At 42.4% G+C, this 15,482-nt stretch overlaps 1 protein-coding gene across 5 annotated transcripts in view; it reads right to left on the bottom strand.

Annotated features, from left to right (window-relative positions):
- Positions 1–15,482, bottom strand: part of LOC135743926 (macrophage mannose receptor 1-like) — a 54,378-nt gene that overhangs the window by 11,188 nt on the left and 27,708 nt on the right. For 3 of the 5 annotated variants that reach the window (XR_010530608.1, XM_065261831.1, XM_065261834.2), the window contains 8 exons: positions 13,939–14,010; positions 12,114–12,213; positions 11,753–11,985; positions 11,476–11,641; positions 8,479–8,631; positions 5,432–5,548; positions 5,191–5,352; positions 5,072–5,104 (listed from right to left, as the gene is read on the bottom strand). Coding sequence is in view for 4 of the 5 variants with exons in the window: in XM_065261831.1 (XP_065117903.1) it covers positions 5,072–5,104; positions 5,191–5,352; positions 5,432–5,548; positions 8,479–8,631; positions 11,476–11,641; positions 11,753–11,985; positions 12,114–12,213; positions 13,939–14,010 (1,036 nt within the window). In the remaining variant the exon portion in view is untranslated. Of the gene's footprint in view, positions 1–5,071; positions 5,105–5,190; positions 5,353–5,431; positions 5,549–7,250; positions 8,310–8,478; positions 8,632–11,475; positions 11,642–11,752; positions 11,986–12,113; positions 12,214–13,938; positions 14,011–15,482 lie in introns of those variants that run through there. The other 2 variants (XM_065261832.1, XM_065261835.1) reach the window with 2 other exon arrangements.

The raw sequence follows: 15,482 nt of genomic DNA, 5'->3' as shown, positions 1-15,482 counted from the left end.
GGACCACCAGCGCCCTCATCGGAGTCTGTGCTCTCCGCTGAGGAGACCAGACGACCGCCACCCTCAGCTAGCTCAGGTCAGTGTCACACACACACATACTGTAGATACTTATGCTGTCCCAGCAGACGTACCGGCAGTACCACCTGTCCCGCTCCGCCGCCCCACCGCGGGTACCCCGGTAGTGCCGTTAATTCCCCTCGTACGGTCCCTGGGGGCTTGGCTTCAGCTTCCCAGCCCGTCTCGTTGGGTTTTACGCACTGTCCGCCTCGGTTACGAAATACAATTCAACCGGCACACACCCAAATTCTCGGGCATTCGTTTCACCACGGTGAAAGCGTCCGATGCACATGTACTGCATGCAGAGGTCGAGGTCCTGCTGGCGAAGGACGCGATCGAGCCGGTCCCTCCAACCGAGATGAGGTCGGGTTTCTACAGCCCGTATTTTATAGTACCCAAAAAAGGCGGTGGGTTGCGACCGATCTTGGATTTGCGCGTTCTGAACAAATCTCTGCAGAGGAGGTCTTTCAGGATGATAACACCGAAGCTAATATTCAACTCAATTCGCCCCCAAGATTGGTTGCGGCAATAGACCTGAAAGACGCGTACTTTCATGTGTCCATTCTCCCTCGTCACAGACCGTTTCTCCGGTTTGCATTCGAGGGACGGGCATACCAGTACAAAGTTTTACCGTTCGGGCTGTCTCTCTCTCCCCGTGTGTTCCCGAAAGTAGTGGAGGCGGCGTTAAAACCCCTCAGAGAGAGCGGTGTTCGCATTTTGGCTTACCTCGACGATTGGCTTATAATAGCGCATTCTCGGCGGACACTTTGCGAACACAGAGATTTAACGCTTCGGCATCTCACCCGTTTGGGTCTTCGGGTCCACTGGGAGAAGAGCAAACTCTGTCCCACGCAGAGGATCTCTTTTCTCGGGATGGAACTGGACTCGATCGATTTATCGGCGCGTTTGACAGAAGAGCGCGTCCAGTCAATTCTGACTTGCCTCGGTTCATTTCGAGGGAAGAATGCGGTCCCGCTGAAACAATTTCAGAAGCTCCTGGGGCATATGGCAGCAGCAGCGGCTGTGACACCGCTCGGGCTGCTCCATATGAGACCGCTTCAGCATTGGCTTCACGATCGAGTCCCGAGGAGAGCGTGGCGCGCCGGCATCCATCGTGTAACTGTTACACCTGCGTGTCGCCTAACATTCCCCCCGTGGTCAGACCCCGCATTTCTCAGGGCCGGTGTGTCCATGAGACAGGTCTCTCAGCATGCTGTTGTCCACACAGATGCGTCCGACACGGGCTGGGGTGCCACGTACGACGAGCATACAGCTTCAGGGGTGTGGACAGCACCCCAGTTGCACTGGCATATCAATTGCCACGAGTTGTGGGCAGTATATCTGGGACTTGTACGCTTCGCTACGGAGCTGCGAGGGAAGGATGTACTAATACGCACCGACAACACTGCGACCGTTGCGTATATCAACCGTCAAGGCGGTTTGCGCTCCCGTCACCTGTCGCATCTCGCTCGTCATCTCCTCCTTTGGAGTCAGAAGCATCTGAGGTCCCTTCGTGCCATTCACATTCCGGGCTCGCTCAACACAGCGGCAGACGCGCTTTCTCGAGCTGCGCGCCCCGGCGAATGGCGACTCCACCCCCAGACGGTCCAGCTAATTTGGAAGAAGTTCGGTCGTGCGCAGATAGACCTGTTTGCGTCGCCGGACGATACCCATTGTCGCCTATTTTATTCACTAACCGAGGGCAGCCTCGGCGTGGACGCATTGGCACACAGCTGGCCTCGGGGGATGCGCAAATACGCATTCCCCCCAGTGAGCTTAATCGCACAGACACTGTGCAAAGTCAGGCAGGACGAGGAGAGCCTTCTACTGATCGCCCCATACTGGACGAGCAGGAATTGGTTTCCAGAACTAATGCTCCTCGCGACAGCCCCTCCCTGGCGGATTCCCCTGAGGAAGGACCTTCTTTCTCAAGGAGGGGGCACATTATGGCACCCGCGCCCCGACCTGTGGGATCTCCATGTGTGGTCGTTGAGCGCGCGCAAGGTTTAGGTGATTTACCACAAGCGGTATCTAACACAATCGACGCGGCACGAGCTCCGTCCACGAGACGGGCTTACGCGTTTAAATGGAACCTTTTCGTCACCTGGTGCTCTTCGCAACGCGAGGACCCCAGAGAATGCCCTATTAACATCGTGCTTTTATACCTTCAACATAGGCTAGACGGTAGGCTGTCACCCTCCACCATTAAAGTTGATATCACTGCTATTTCTGCTCATCACTCACTTATCAACGGCAGATCAGTTGGCCAGCATGATTTAGTTATTAGATTTTTAAGAGGCGCTTGTAGGCTAAACCCCTCGCGCCCTCCTTCTATTCCTCCCTGGGACCTGTCCATGGTGCTGAAAGCCCTTCAGGCCCCCCCGTTCGAGCCTTTGCAGTCTGCGAGTCTGAAGCTTTTATCAATGAAAGCTCTGACCCTGCTAGCATTGGCCTCAGTGAAGAGAGTAGGGGATTTACATGCATTCTCTGTTGACGATTCGTGCCTTCAGTTTTGTCCTGCTGTCTCGAGCGTGACTTTGAGACCCAGACCAGGCTACGTGCCCAAAGTTCCCACCACTCCTTTCAGAGATCAGGTGGTGAGCTTGCAAGCGCTGCCCCCGGAGGAGGCAGACCCAACCATGGCTTTGTTGTGCCCCGTACGCGCACTGCGATTCTACGTGGACCGCACGCAAAGCCTCAGGACCTCAGACCAGCTCTTTGTTTGTTGCGGTGGCCAGCAGAAAGGGAAGGCTGTCACCAAGCAGAGGATGTCTCATTGGATAGTGGATACTATCGCCCTGGCTTATAATCTTCAGGGTATTCCTTGCCCCCTTAATTTGAGAGCGCACTCCACACGGAGTGTTGCCTCATCTTGGGCTCTCGCTCGTGGTTCCTCGCTAACAGACATCTGCAGAGCTGCTGGTTGGGCGACACCTAATACGTTCATTAGATTCTACAGTGTTCGTATCGAGCGTGTATCCTCTCGTGTTCTTTCCTCACCAGGGGGAGCACGGAGAGCAGTCTCGCAGGTCGGCTTGCAGCCTCCAACTGATGCTTCATAACTGTGTCAGTATGGAAGGCCTTCAGAACAAAAATGCGTAATGGTTTGAATTGTTCTTCCTCCGCTGCCTTGGCAGCCTTTGTTGCGGAGCATTGGCTGTCAGCCTTTCACTAGCTGTATCCTCGCGAACCTACGTGTCTGGCTCGGGCTCCACATTGCGTCCCAACGGGTTCCTTTGTGAGTATTTTCCGTGGGGTTAATCCTACTAGCCCACGTTTCCCTCAGCAGAGCACTGCTTTGCTTACACAGCCACGGCTGTCTTTATTCCTCAACTACGGTTGACTTTCGCAGTTTGCTTATCCCCTGCAGTTTGCTTATCGAGCAAACAGGTCTGTGACAATGCAGTTAACATGGGACTGCACTTCATTCTCCAACATCTGGACAAACTAGGGAATTATGCAAGGATCCTGTTCATAGACTTCAACTCTGCTTTCAACACCATCATCTCAAATACCCTTCTGTACAAACTGAAACAGTTCTCTGTACCCACCTCAATCTGTTGGTAAATCATCAACCACCTGCAAGCTCTTGAAGTTTGCAGGCTACACCACAATAATTGGCTTCATTCAATACGGTAATTAGTCTGCTTACAGACAGGAGCCTGAGCAGCTGGCTGAGTAGTGCGGTCATAACAACTTGGAGCTTAACATGCACAAAACAGCAGAGATGATCTTAGACTTTAGGAGAAAACCCCCTGCAATCCCCCCACTTAACATCATGAACAGCGCTGTGGCTGCAGTGGAGTCATTTAGGTTCCTGGGGACCAACATCTCCCAGGACCTGAAGTGGGGCAATCACATTGACTCCAGTGTGAAAAAGGCACAACAGAAGTTGCACTTTCTTCATCTACTGAAAAAGTTCAACCTGCCACAGGTACTGATGACACCGCTTAATTCAGCTGTTATTAAGTGGGTTCTGTGGCAGCAAGAAAATCAGATATCTTACTGCAACGGACTGTTAGGACAGCTAAAAAACATTAATGTGCACCTGCTCAACCTTTAGGACTCCAGAGTGAAGGAACAGGCAGGGAACATCATCATTCATCACAGACCCCTCTCACCCCGGCCCCAACCTGTTTACCCTTCCCCCCTGAGGCAGATGTTGCAGATCTCTGTGCACTAGAACATCTAGGCATTAAGGGCGCACTCAGACTATCCAAACCAAACTGCGCTCGGGCGCGTTTGACCCCCAAAGCCTGGTTTGTTTGACTAGTGTGATCGCTCTGTTCCGTGCCCGGGCGCGGATTGGTTATTCGCGCCGCGGCCGGGTTGCAGAGGTGGGCCGGAGCGCGGTTCACTTGGGCTCAGGTGCGGAAGGCTGTGGTGTGAGCGCAATCGCGCCCGAGCGCTATTCCAAAGGTGAAGATGTCAGTTGCGCGACCACTTGCTTCATCTGCCTCCATAAAAACCTTTAGCTGCGAGCAGCGGGGTTACGTGAATGTCCGAGCTGCACACGTGACAGATCAACTAAGCAATATGATGACATGTGAGAGGGCTGTCTGTAATCGCGCACCAAATGACTCAGAATAAAAAAACACAGGCTTATCATCACGGTGGGTTCCAATGTTAAGAGAGAGCTTTACTTCCTGTTTTTTTCCAAATCAATTGCATCTTAATAACGAAAGCGCGCCCGGACTCGGATCGATAAGAAGTACAGTGTGAGTGCCTACATCTGGGGGAGTAGGGAGGGGTGACAATCACGCTGGGGCATGGTTTGGTTTGGTTTGGATAATGTGAGTGCGCCCTAAAACTCTAGCTTGAACAATTAACACAACATTATCATCTGTCCCTACCATCACTGTCCTGAATACTACTAAATAAGTTTTTATGTAAATAAAATGTGTGTGTGTGCACTTTGCAAATAAACCAAATTCTGATTCTGATTTCAGCACTGTTAACTCGTGAACACTTTTCACAGGTTATAATTAAACCCTGCAGATGTAGTTCATCATACCTGAGACTGATGGCTTCTCTGCTGGTGGTATAACTGTTAATAAAGACACATGTAGATATTAACATACAGTAAGGTGATGTGATATTAATGCAGATTATTTGTAAGTGTATTTGTCAGACCTTTAGCAGTCTTGCAGATATAACCTCTGCGATCATTACAGCTGCTGGTGCTCCACATCCCAGTGTCTGACTGAACTTCAACACATTTTTTAACATCATCTGGCATCTCCGGTTTCCAGTTTGTGTATTCCACAACCGTATTATCAATCCACATCCAATCACCTGTCACACACAAACATCAGTTCAATATCTCTGTGATTTTAAATGTGTTATATTGATTTAGATGAAGGCTCGTTCTAACCCATATGACTGGGGTGAAGTCCAATCCAGACTGACTTGACTTCATCCTGCACGATCTCCAGGTTTTGTCGGATAAACTGTGATTCTATTGGATCCTCAATACTCACTAAAGATGCACCTGAAATGACAGATAACTCACTGTATCTGCTTTTAAAACCAATCATTCAGCCGTTAAACTAAAGTTCTGAATGTTACAGCTGCCAAAGATGAGAAACAACAAAAACAACAACAACACAGTAACATTAAAACATTTGTCCATTTACTGGACCATACATTCAGATGTTAGGAGTAACGCTTTACCTTAAAATGAGTGAATTCAACCAGTGTTTGTCAGATTTAAATGTATGTAAATGCTTTTAATATTTGGAAACATGTGATCTTTTTAAAGGTGCCAAAGAATGCATTGTAATTATCTGTTAAATTATTCTCTGATATCTACCAGGAGGTTTGTGTCTTTATTAAAGGAACAGTATGTAGGATTGTGGCCAAAACTGGTACTGCAATCACAAAACTTGTGGCTAAAACTGGTACTGCAATCACACAACTGGTGGCCAATACACAAAATGACAACATAAACATCAGTTGAGGGCTGCAACTCAACTTTTTAAATGACAATATCCTGGCCGGACCACTGTTGTCGGTGATATAATTATTAGAAATGAAATTGATTTCTTAACGTCTAGTGACATATCAGGGCCATTTTATAATTAATTGATATTAATTTCTTACATACTGTTCCTTTAAGGGCAAAAAATATCCAGAGTCAGTTTTTCCTGTCCCATTACAACACTAGGATTTGCCTTTAGAATGAAATGGTCTATTATTACCTTATTTGAAAGGGTCATGAATAATAAATGCTGAGCTCTGCTCTGATTGGCTGTTTCTCAGAGCAGCTCCTTCAGTAGCTCTGTGTGTGTGTAAAACAGATCTTATGTTTGAGTCTGTATCAGATTTTGAGGAATAATAAATTGTTTGCAGATTGTTAAAGGACAAGTTCGGTATTTTAGACTTAAAGCTCTGTTTTCAGATTGTTTATGGTGAAATAGAATGGTTTTGACTGAAATTTCGACATTTTCGGCTGCCCTGAGAATTTTCGCGTGTTTGTGTTTCAGCTCAGACCTCTACAATGGGTGTAATGGTGCACTGGAACAATCCTTCCTAAAATGCATTAAACTTTCGTTTACAAAGACGTGAAACTCACCGAGTGGTCAGGGGTGTTCACTGATATGCTCACACAAAAATCGCTGCAAAAGATGCTTTCCAACAGCTGTTTTAGCATTCGTTGTTAACTTGTGGACCTATTTTCCCAAACTCCTCACACCCGTACATTCTTGACCCAGCAGTCACAACCTTGTTTTTATCATTGTAACAACTTAGTTTTTAATTCATGTGCAATTTAATGTTGGGGGCGTACATTAGAGGATGACACGGGAGTGGATTTTCACTACTGTCCTGTCCCACTCCCATTGAAATAAATCTTGTCCCGTCCCACTCCCAGACCAAAGTTTAAAAAATAATCCCATCCCATCCCGCTGCTGGTAAATTGACTCCCACTCCCATCCCGCTCCTGTTTAAACTGACTCCCGCTCCTGTACCGCTCCCATATATTTTTTTCTTCAACTAGTGTTTAGTTCATACATAGAATTTGATTTAATCTGCTCTCCATCCTGTTTTGGACCAGCTGCTGAGCCGGTTTCTAGATTTTCTCCAGAAAATGTAATACAGTAAATAAAAGAAAAACAATACATAGTTCACTCCATGTCTCAATAGTTTAATAAACCCAAAGTCTAGAGTACAGAACACAAGAACCAGACGAATAATTGGACTATGGGTGTTTAATTCACAGTTGCAGTATGGGCATACAACCTTTCATTAATATGCACTTAAGTTTCTGTGTTTGTGTGGTTCTGCAAAAACAAATAATAAACAAGAATAAAAGCCTTATGGAAGAACAGTAATATACATTTGTTTAAATAACCAGCATTAACAGCTGTAATTAAGTTCAAAGTATGCAAAAATATACAAGATACCGCGAAATGGTGTCATATGTTCTAGAATGTGACTAGCACATGTATCAGATAACACATACAGTAAATAACTATATTTGTTAGAATTGTTAAATAACTGTATAAGTATTAGAACTATACAATCTCCAATATAAGGAAATAATACTGAATAAATATGTACAAGATAAACTAACACAAATGTAAACTGGGTACCATGACTATTAATGAGAAGATTCGCGCTATCTAACAGCTTCATTTACATTATGAAGGATAACTGACAATATAACATAAAAGACGCGGTAATCTTTGCTGCTAATTTAAAGACAACTAGAACAAACTTACTATTCGGCACTGACGCACACAATAAACCACAGAAACTATCCAAACAGCAGGAAATCTCTTCGCAACACAACTCTTGTCACACACTTATCTCTCCGTTTGATCAGAGCCGCTATACTCTTTCCTGCTGTTCCCTTTTCTCATAAGCGCTCAGGCTGCGTTGGAGCGCTTCACTATGCACCAGGGAGGCGCACCCGTGAACATTCATGCAACCTTTCTTACACATGCAAACACACACACACACAGGCACACACGCACACATTATATTAACTAAGTTTATTTATAGAAACTACATATTTGTGTATACAGTTGGGTATCATAGTTTTATAACGATTCCGGTCCTGTCCACTCCCGCTGACATTTTTTCCTGTTCCGTCCCAATCCCGTGATTAATAGTGATTTTGTTCCCGATCCCACTGGAATCCCGCGGGATACGCGTGACCCGCGGGATTCCCGAAAAAATGTCAGCCTCTAGCGTACATCTCGACTGTAGCGTCACAGTCTGTGTTTTGTTGAGATTGGTTTTCCAGCGGCCTTTTGTATGCACAAGGTTTACATAAGGAGGAAACAATCGTGTTTAAGGCTCATTATATGTCATTACCATGTACAGACCTCTTATTAATGATCTATGTCTATATAAATACAGTTTTATATTCTAAAACACCTTTAATAATCTCATTAGGAGGAGGATGAAGCGTCTCACCGATTCTTATACATTCTACTGTGGCATGAACCCAGATGTCACTCGTGGAGGTCATGAACGTATAGCAGTGTCCTCTAAATGGGATCCAACTGTTCCTGTGATCTGATTCGGGGCAGTTACCCGGCAGCTGAGGAGGATCTGTAGGGGCAAAAACTGTGGACCGTGTGAGGGGTTAGTATATCAGATCTCTCTTAAACTGAAACTGTCAATTAAACCCAAATATGATAAACTTTAAATATATTAGTAAACACATGGAAAAAACATATATAAACATATATGTTTCAATATAGGTTTTGATATAAGTTTTACATATATGTGACATATATAAAATTGGCCGTTTTCCTATATTATATGTACATATATGTTAACCTATATATTGGTAAAATTATTAAAATCTGTAGCTGCTAATAAATTAAACATAAATAAAGGTCCAACCAATGACAGTCTGCACCTGCAGGAGCAAGGTTCAAACCTCCAACCTTCCGATTACAAAAAAAAATGCAATCCCACACACCACTGCTGGGATTCGAACACCCAACCTTCCGATCATTGGACAACTCGCTTTACCATCTGCACTACTGTCGCTGTTAAATATCACTGAACAGTAGCTGTTAAATTAAACCATTTTGTTATACATGTCGTAGACAGATCTTGTAAATGTTTTAAATGTGCAGACATCATAACTTTATTTAATAATTCACATAATTTATGGCCTGTATATGCACATATATGCACCTCAATTTTGCATATATGCAGCATATATATTATCATATATGGGCATATATGCTGTATATGTGCAGCATATATGGGCATATATGCTGTATATGTGCAGCATATATGGGCATATATGCTGTATATGTGCAGCATATATGTGCATAGTAGCTGCATATAGGTTTCATATATGTGCATATATATTATTATATATGTGCATATATGCTGTATATGTGCTGCATATATGTGCATATTAGCTGCATATATGTTTCATATATGCTGCATATATGCAGCATATATGTGCATATAAGCTGCATATAGGTTTCATATATGCACATATATCCACATATAGGTTTTTTCCATGTGCTGCTTCAAATTTAAATATTTCTAATTTAAATAAGCCTTCAGATTCGAATTTTGAGCCTGAACTTATATGTTTAAATGTTTGAAACTTCTTCTGTAAACAAAAATATAGTTTATGCCATCATAGTATCCTTGATTTTAAAGTGCCCGTATTATGAAAAACTCACTTTTTCTGGGTTTTGGGGTGTTCATTTGTGTCTCTGATGCTCCCACACGCATACAAACTTGGAAAAAAATCCATCCATGCGCTTTTGAGTGAGATACAGGTTTCTGAATGTCCTCTGCCTTGAGTCTCAGATTGTGCTAGTTAAAACTTAGCTCCGTTGTGACGTAACAAACCGTTTCGTCACATTCAGTTTGAATTTTCCCGCCCACCACCCCACTCGCAGGTCTCCACCCACCAGGTAGCTAGAGAGCATAGAGCAGTCACTTGAATGAGACCCTCTGTGCTGTTATCATGTCTCACGGAAATAACAGCGCTATTTGGATATTATGGATTATACTCACACCTACTTTTAAAAACAAAGTTTTAACGCGTGGTTATTGGAACCCGGAGTAATCTTATATACACTGTGTTACGACGCAAACAGTCCTCAGATTGTAGGCGATAAGACCTTCATGCGAAATCTGATGTAAACAACAGACTATGTATCTATATTTCACGGATTATAAGCATTTGTGGACAAAAATGGTCATTGGATGTATTTTATTGGACTTTCATGGATCATTCACACATCTGAAACAGACTGGATTCGATTCGCGATCGCGTTGTTTCATCACAGAAGGTAAGAAGTCACGTTATATTTTGCATGTTGTCATCTTCTGTCACAAAATACTACATTTATGATGCTAGAGGTAAAAGCTTTTTGCCAAACTAACCGAGACCGTACGCCCCGGCTTTTCTGACGAGGCAAGCCTCTAATAACTTTACGGTCCGCATAGATATATACACGGTCCGGACCTCCCGCTAGCTTTTAGCAATTAGCACGCGGTCCACAAGCAGTATACATCCCCCGCCGGGTCTTTATTTCTGTAATTTGCGAAAATAATGCGTTTGAAAATGTTTATAACGGGAATATGTTAGTATTGTCCAGGGAAAACGCGTGTATTGTTCAGACTGCTACATCACAATTTACGCTGGAATCTTTGTGTGTCATGATGAGTTTGACACACCGAGACCGGCCCTTACCGCCCCGGCTTTTCTGACGAGGCTAACCCCCGAGCCTCTTATAACTTTACGGTCCGGACCTCCCGCTAGCTTCTAGCAATTAGCACGCGGTCCACAAGCAGTATACATCCCCCGCCGGGTATTAATTTCTGTAATTTGCGAAAATAATGCGCTTGAAAATGTTTTATAATGGGAATATGTTAGCATTGTCCAGGGAAAATGAGTTTATTGTTGTGACTGCTAACGTAACATCACAATTTACTCTGGAATCATTGTGTGTCATGAGTTTCTTCTCCTGTAGTGTACTTATTAGTGATACTTTTCTGCATGATTTGTCTGTTGGCAACATAAACCGTTAATAATAATAATATATAAAATAATAACACCGTATGGTCTGTACTGCTCACGATACCACTGAGCACGCGCACGGGGACATGACGTTAGTAGTGGGGCGTGATCAAAGGAGCAGCAGCTCATAAATATGTAAGACTAGCTCAAAACGGCACAATCTGAACTGCCCTGAAACAGAGGCTACAAGAGATGGGTAACAATCTTTTCCTACAAGCTATTTAGAGCAAACAACTTTTGAAACATGCTTTATGGAACTCATACACCTATATAACTTGTGGAAAAGCAGTCATAAGATGGGCACTTTAAAATCTTTCAAATGACCAAAAAAGTTTGTGCAAAGTTTGTGGTGTCGAGGTTTATCTTTTAAAGGGCCGGATTATTATAAATGATTATTTGTAAAATACCTGTTGATCGTTTACAGAGGGAATAATATGTGTTGTTACACGCTGCAGTTTTCCAGTCTCCATCCGTGTCAATATAAACACAAGCTAAATTGTTTTTGGGTTCTCCTGTAGCCCATTTACTGTAGCTCAGAAACCAGTTATCCACCCAGCGATAGAGTCCAAGCGTCTGAAGAAACCACATTACCACACTCATATGTTAGTAAAATCATTTCTGCAGTGTGTATACAGTATATGATATTACATGAATGTGTTTATTGTGAAGAGGGATGAATATTACCAGGTTACTGTTGAGTCCGATCCACAAAGGTTCTTTGAGTTTGTCGACTTGTAGGCTGGTGTACGCCTGACTGATGGAGTTCAGTACACTTGCAAGATCAGCATCATCAGCTTTACACTGTCTTCTCGCTTCATCCCAGCTCATCTTCTCCAGCTGGACCTTATATGAATCATTGCCCAGACTGGAATATTTCTGTGGTACTGCTGTGGTTACGGGAGCGGACAGCTGAGAGTCTAAAACACAAACAAAATACTTTTATCTACAGTAAGAAATCAACAAGTGACCCATAAACTCATGTCAATGTCATTGGATTGAGTTAGAGTTATAACATTTACACAGTGAGGTCTTGTCTTCATCTAACCTGTGTTCCTCTTGCAGATGAAACCTCTCTCATCTTTACAGGCTCCAACTTTCCACTTACCAGTGAACCTCTCTGGGTGTTTAACCATCACAACACAGTCCTACATGGAAAAGAGTTCAGACTATTTGTGTCTAAAGTCAAGTCTTTAGCAACACATATTACTAATGATAAATACATTTAAAAAATATTCACAGTGGGAAAATATCTTTATGGAGCATAATCTTACATTTTTTGGCATAAAATAATCAACAAATACTTTTGGCTATTGCTACAAATATTGTGGTCCATTTGTGAAATGCATAATAAATTCCACAGCATTTCTATGTAAATTGCTGACACACGATGCCAGTAAGAGTTAAACATATACATATGCCCCTCGCCTAAGGACATAGAAATATATTTAATTGTTACATTTTGAAATAAAGTCTCATAATCTTTTATATATTAGATATTCAGGTGCTGGTCATATAATTAGAATATCATCAAAAAGTTGATTTATTTCACTAATTCCATTCATAAAGTGAAACTTGTATATTATATTCATTCATTACACAAAGACTGATATATTTTAAATGAAAAGGTTCAATTTTGAAGACACCTGGTGCCAAACTCTAATCAGCTTATTAACTCAAAACACCTAAAAGGCCTTTAAATGGTCTCTCCGTCTAGTTCTCACACACAATCATAGGGAAGACTGCTGACTTGACAGTTGTCCAAAAGACGACCATTGACACCTTACACAAGGAGTGTAAAACACAAAAGGTCATTGCAAAGAGGCTGGCTGTTCACAGATCTCTGTGTCCAAACACACTAATAGAAAGGCGAAGGGAAGTAAAACATGTGATTGAAAAAGTGTACAAGCAATAGGGATAACCGCACCCTGGAGAGGATTGTGAAACAAAACCCATTCAAAAATGTGGAAAAGAGTGGACTGCAGCTGGATTAAGTGCTTTAAGAACCACTACGCACAGATGTATGCAAGACATAAGTTTCAGCTGTTGTATTCCTTGTGTCAAGCCACTCTTGAACAACAGACAGCGTCAGAAGCATCTTGCTTCTGGACTGCTGCTGAGTGGTCCAAAGTTATTTTCTCTGATGAAAGTAAATTTTGCATTTCCTTTGAAAATCAGGGTCCCAGAGTCTGGAGGAAGTGGAGAGGCACACAATCCACATTTCTTGAGGTCCAGTGTAAAGTTTCCACAGTCAGTGATGGTTTGGGGTGCAATGTCATCTGCTGGTGTTGGTCCACTGTGTTTTCTGAGGTCCAAGGTCAACGCAGCCGTATACCAGGAAGTTTTAGAGCACTTCATGCTGCTGACCAACTTTATGGAGATGCAGATTTCGTTTTCCAACAGGACTTGGCACCTGTAAACAGTGCCAAAACTACCAGTACCTGGTTTAAAGGGACACTTCACCCATTTGCATTAAGCTTTGTATAGTTAGAACCCCAGTCATGGTTTTGAATGGTCATGCATAATTTTCTCAGTTTCCGCTGAGACAGGGATACGGATTTCAGTGTTGCACTTCCTTCTTTCAATTATGTTAAAATCAACATTTTGCATCATTGAAAGAAGGAAGTCCAATATCTTTGTTGAGGGGGTGAGACTACAAACACCCCTTTTCTCTGTCAAATAGGCACCAAATTCTAAATGTATGTTACATTTCAACTACAAATATGTCACACTTTCAATAAAGATTAATGTTTCTACACGTGAAATGCGTGTCTTAATTGGCCAGCAAACTCGCCTGACCTTAATCCCATAAAAATCTATGGGATTTTCTGAAGAGGAAGATGCGATCAAAAACATATGAAAACCTACAGTACCATATATTCCATTCTGTGGTGTAAAAATGGACGTTGGTACCAAAGTTTAATATGTCTCCTCCTAAAGAATTCCTGAAAGGGAAAAAATCTAACTTGTAGGAACACATTTGTAGTATTCAACATTTAAATATTCATGGATACAGTTAAGATCAAAATGAATAGTCCTCTCAGAAAATCTTGCCCTGATCTGCAAGTTTTAAATGTAGGATACAAGTATTAAATTATTGAGAAACACACTAGTACAATAAGTGAAAAACAATGACAAAATGTTCATGGAGGACAGGATTTAAAAACACAGACATTTAACAAGAGCATCAAGTTAGCTTAAAGGTGCATTGTGTAACTTTTATAAGGTTCTCTTTACAGAAATGCAATATAATATCCATAACTAGATTATCAGTGGTGTATAAATACCTTACATAATGAACTGTATTGTTTATATTACCCAGGTGCAGATTAACCATATTGGCAAACTGGGCGAGTGCCCAGGGGCACCAAGGTCAGTGAGAAGATGTCGGAGAAGCGGAAGCAGTTTTAAATAAAATCCACTATCTACCTTCAGTTCGTATTTCAGTATGTTTGCTTGTGCTTCACAGTGTTAAACTTCGCTTATGTGTTCATTTTAATATCTACGCAAGATTTTAATGTACAGGATCTTTAACTTCTGTGAGGTAATTAAAAACATTTACACCATTAAATTACTGTATGTTAATGTTGGCCATAGTTGGATAATAGCTATTGAAAGAGGTTTTTTTTCATGCATGTGTTAGCCATGAAGATTGTAAACAGTTTATTAAATTATTTTTGATTAAATCTTGGCCCTAAGTTAGATGTTGATTGACACTAAACCAGTCTAAAATTCAGTCCAGTTTCCCCAGCTGTAAACCCATTGGCTGTTAAAGTCTTTTCTTGCTAGCAAAAAACTGACATGATGATAACACATTCAGTTTACAGTATGTGTTCATGAGTACACTTTCAGAATGCTCTCAGATACATGAAGATCCATACTGTATGCATCTGAGTGTGTAGTGGTGCTTATGGGGTCGAGCTGGGACGAGTGAGCGTAAGGGTGAGAGGGAAAAATCACACTATACTCACTACAAAAATATAAACTACACCACTGATTGAATCTGAACTGAATAGGGACATAGATTTCGAAGACATCATATGCCAGTTTGCTTGGTTAAAATCCAGAGCGCATTTCATCCCCAGACGATGACATGTTTGTCCTTTGGCGGCTACCGTATAGCTTTACGATGCATTGAGTTCATGAAATGGTAAAACATTTACATCTAAGATCAGAACCTTGTAACAAAAGTTTAAACTAAAACAGGCTGCCAATGAGAAGAAAATATAATGAGATGCTTATATTAACTGCTGTGATCAAACACAAAGCTTTTAGTGACAAATACACAACAAACAAAAGAGAAGCTTTGATGATTGTACCACATTATTAGAATTTACAATAAACTAATGTAACACACTTACTTTTTCATCATAGTTTTCTTGAAACAGAAAAGATCAGAATTGTAGAAACACATTTG

Source organism: Paramisgurnus dabryanus, chromosome 2 (assembly GCF_030506205.2).
Source record: "Paramisgurnus dabryanus chromosome 2, PD_genome_1.1, whole genome shotgun sequence".
NCBI classification, from domain to species: Eukaryota; Metazoa; Chordata; class Actinopteri; order Cypriniformes; family Cobitidae; genus Paramisgurnus; species Paramisgurnus dabryanus.
This window is presented reverse-complemented; position numbering and strand designations above follow the sequence as displayed.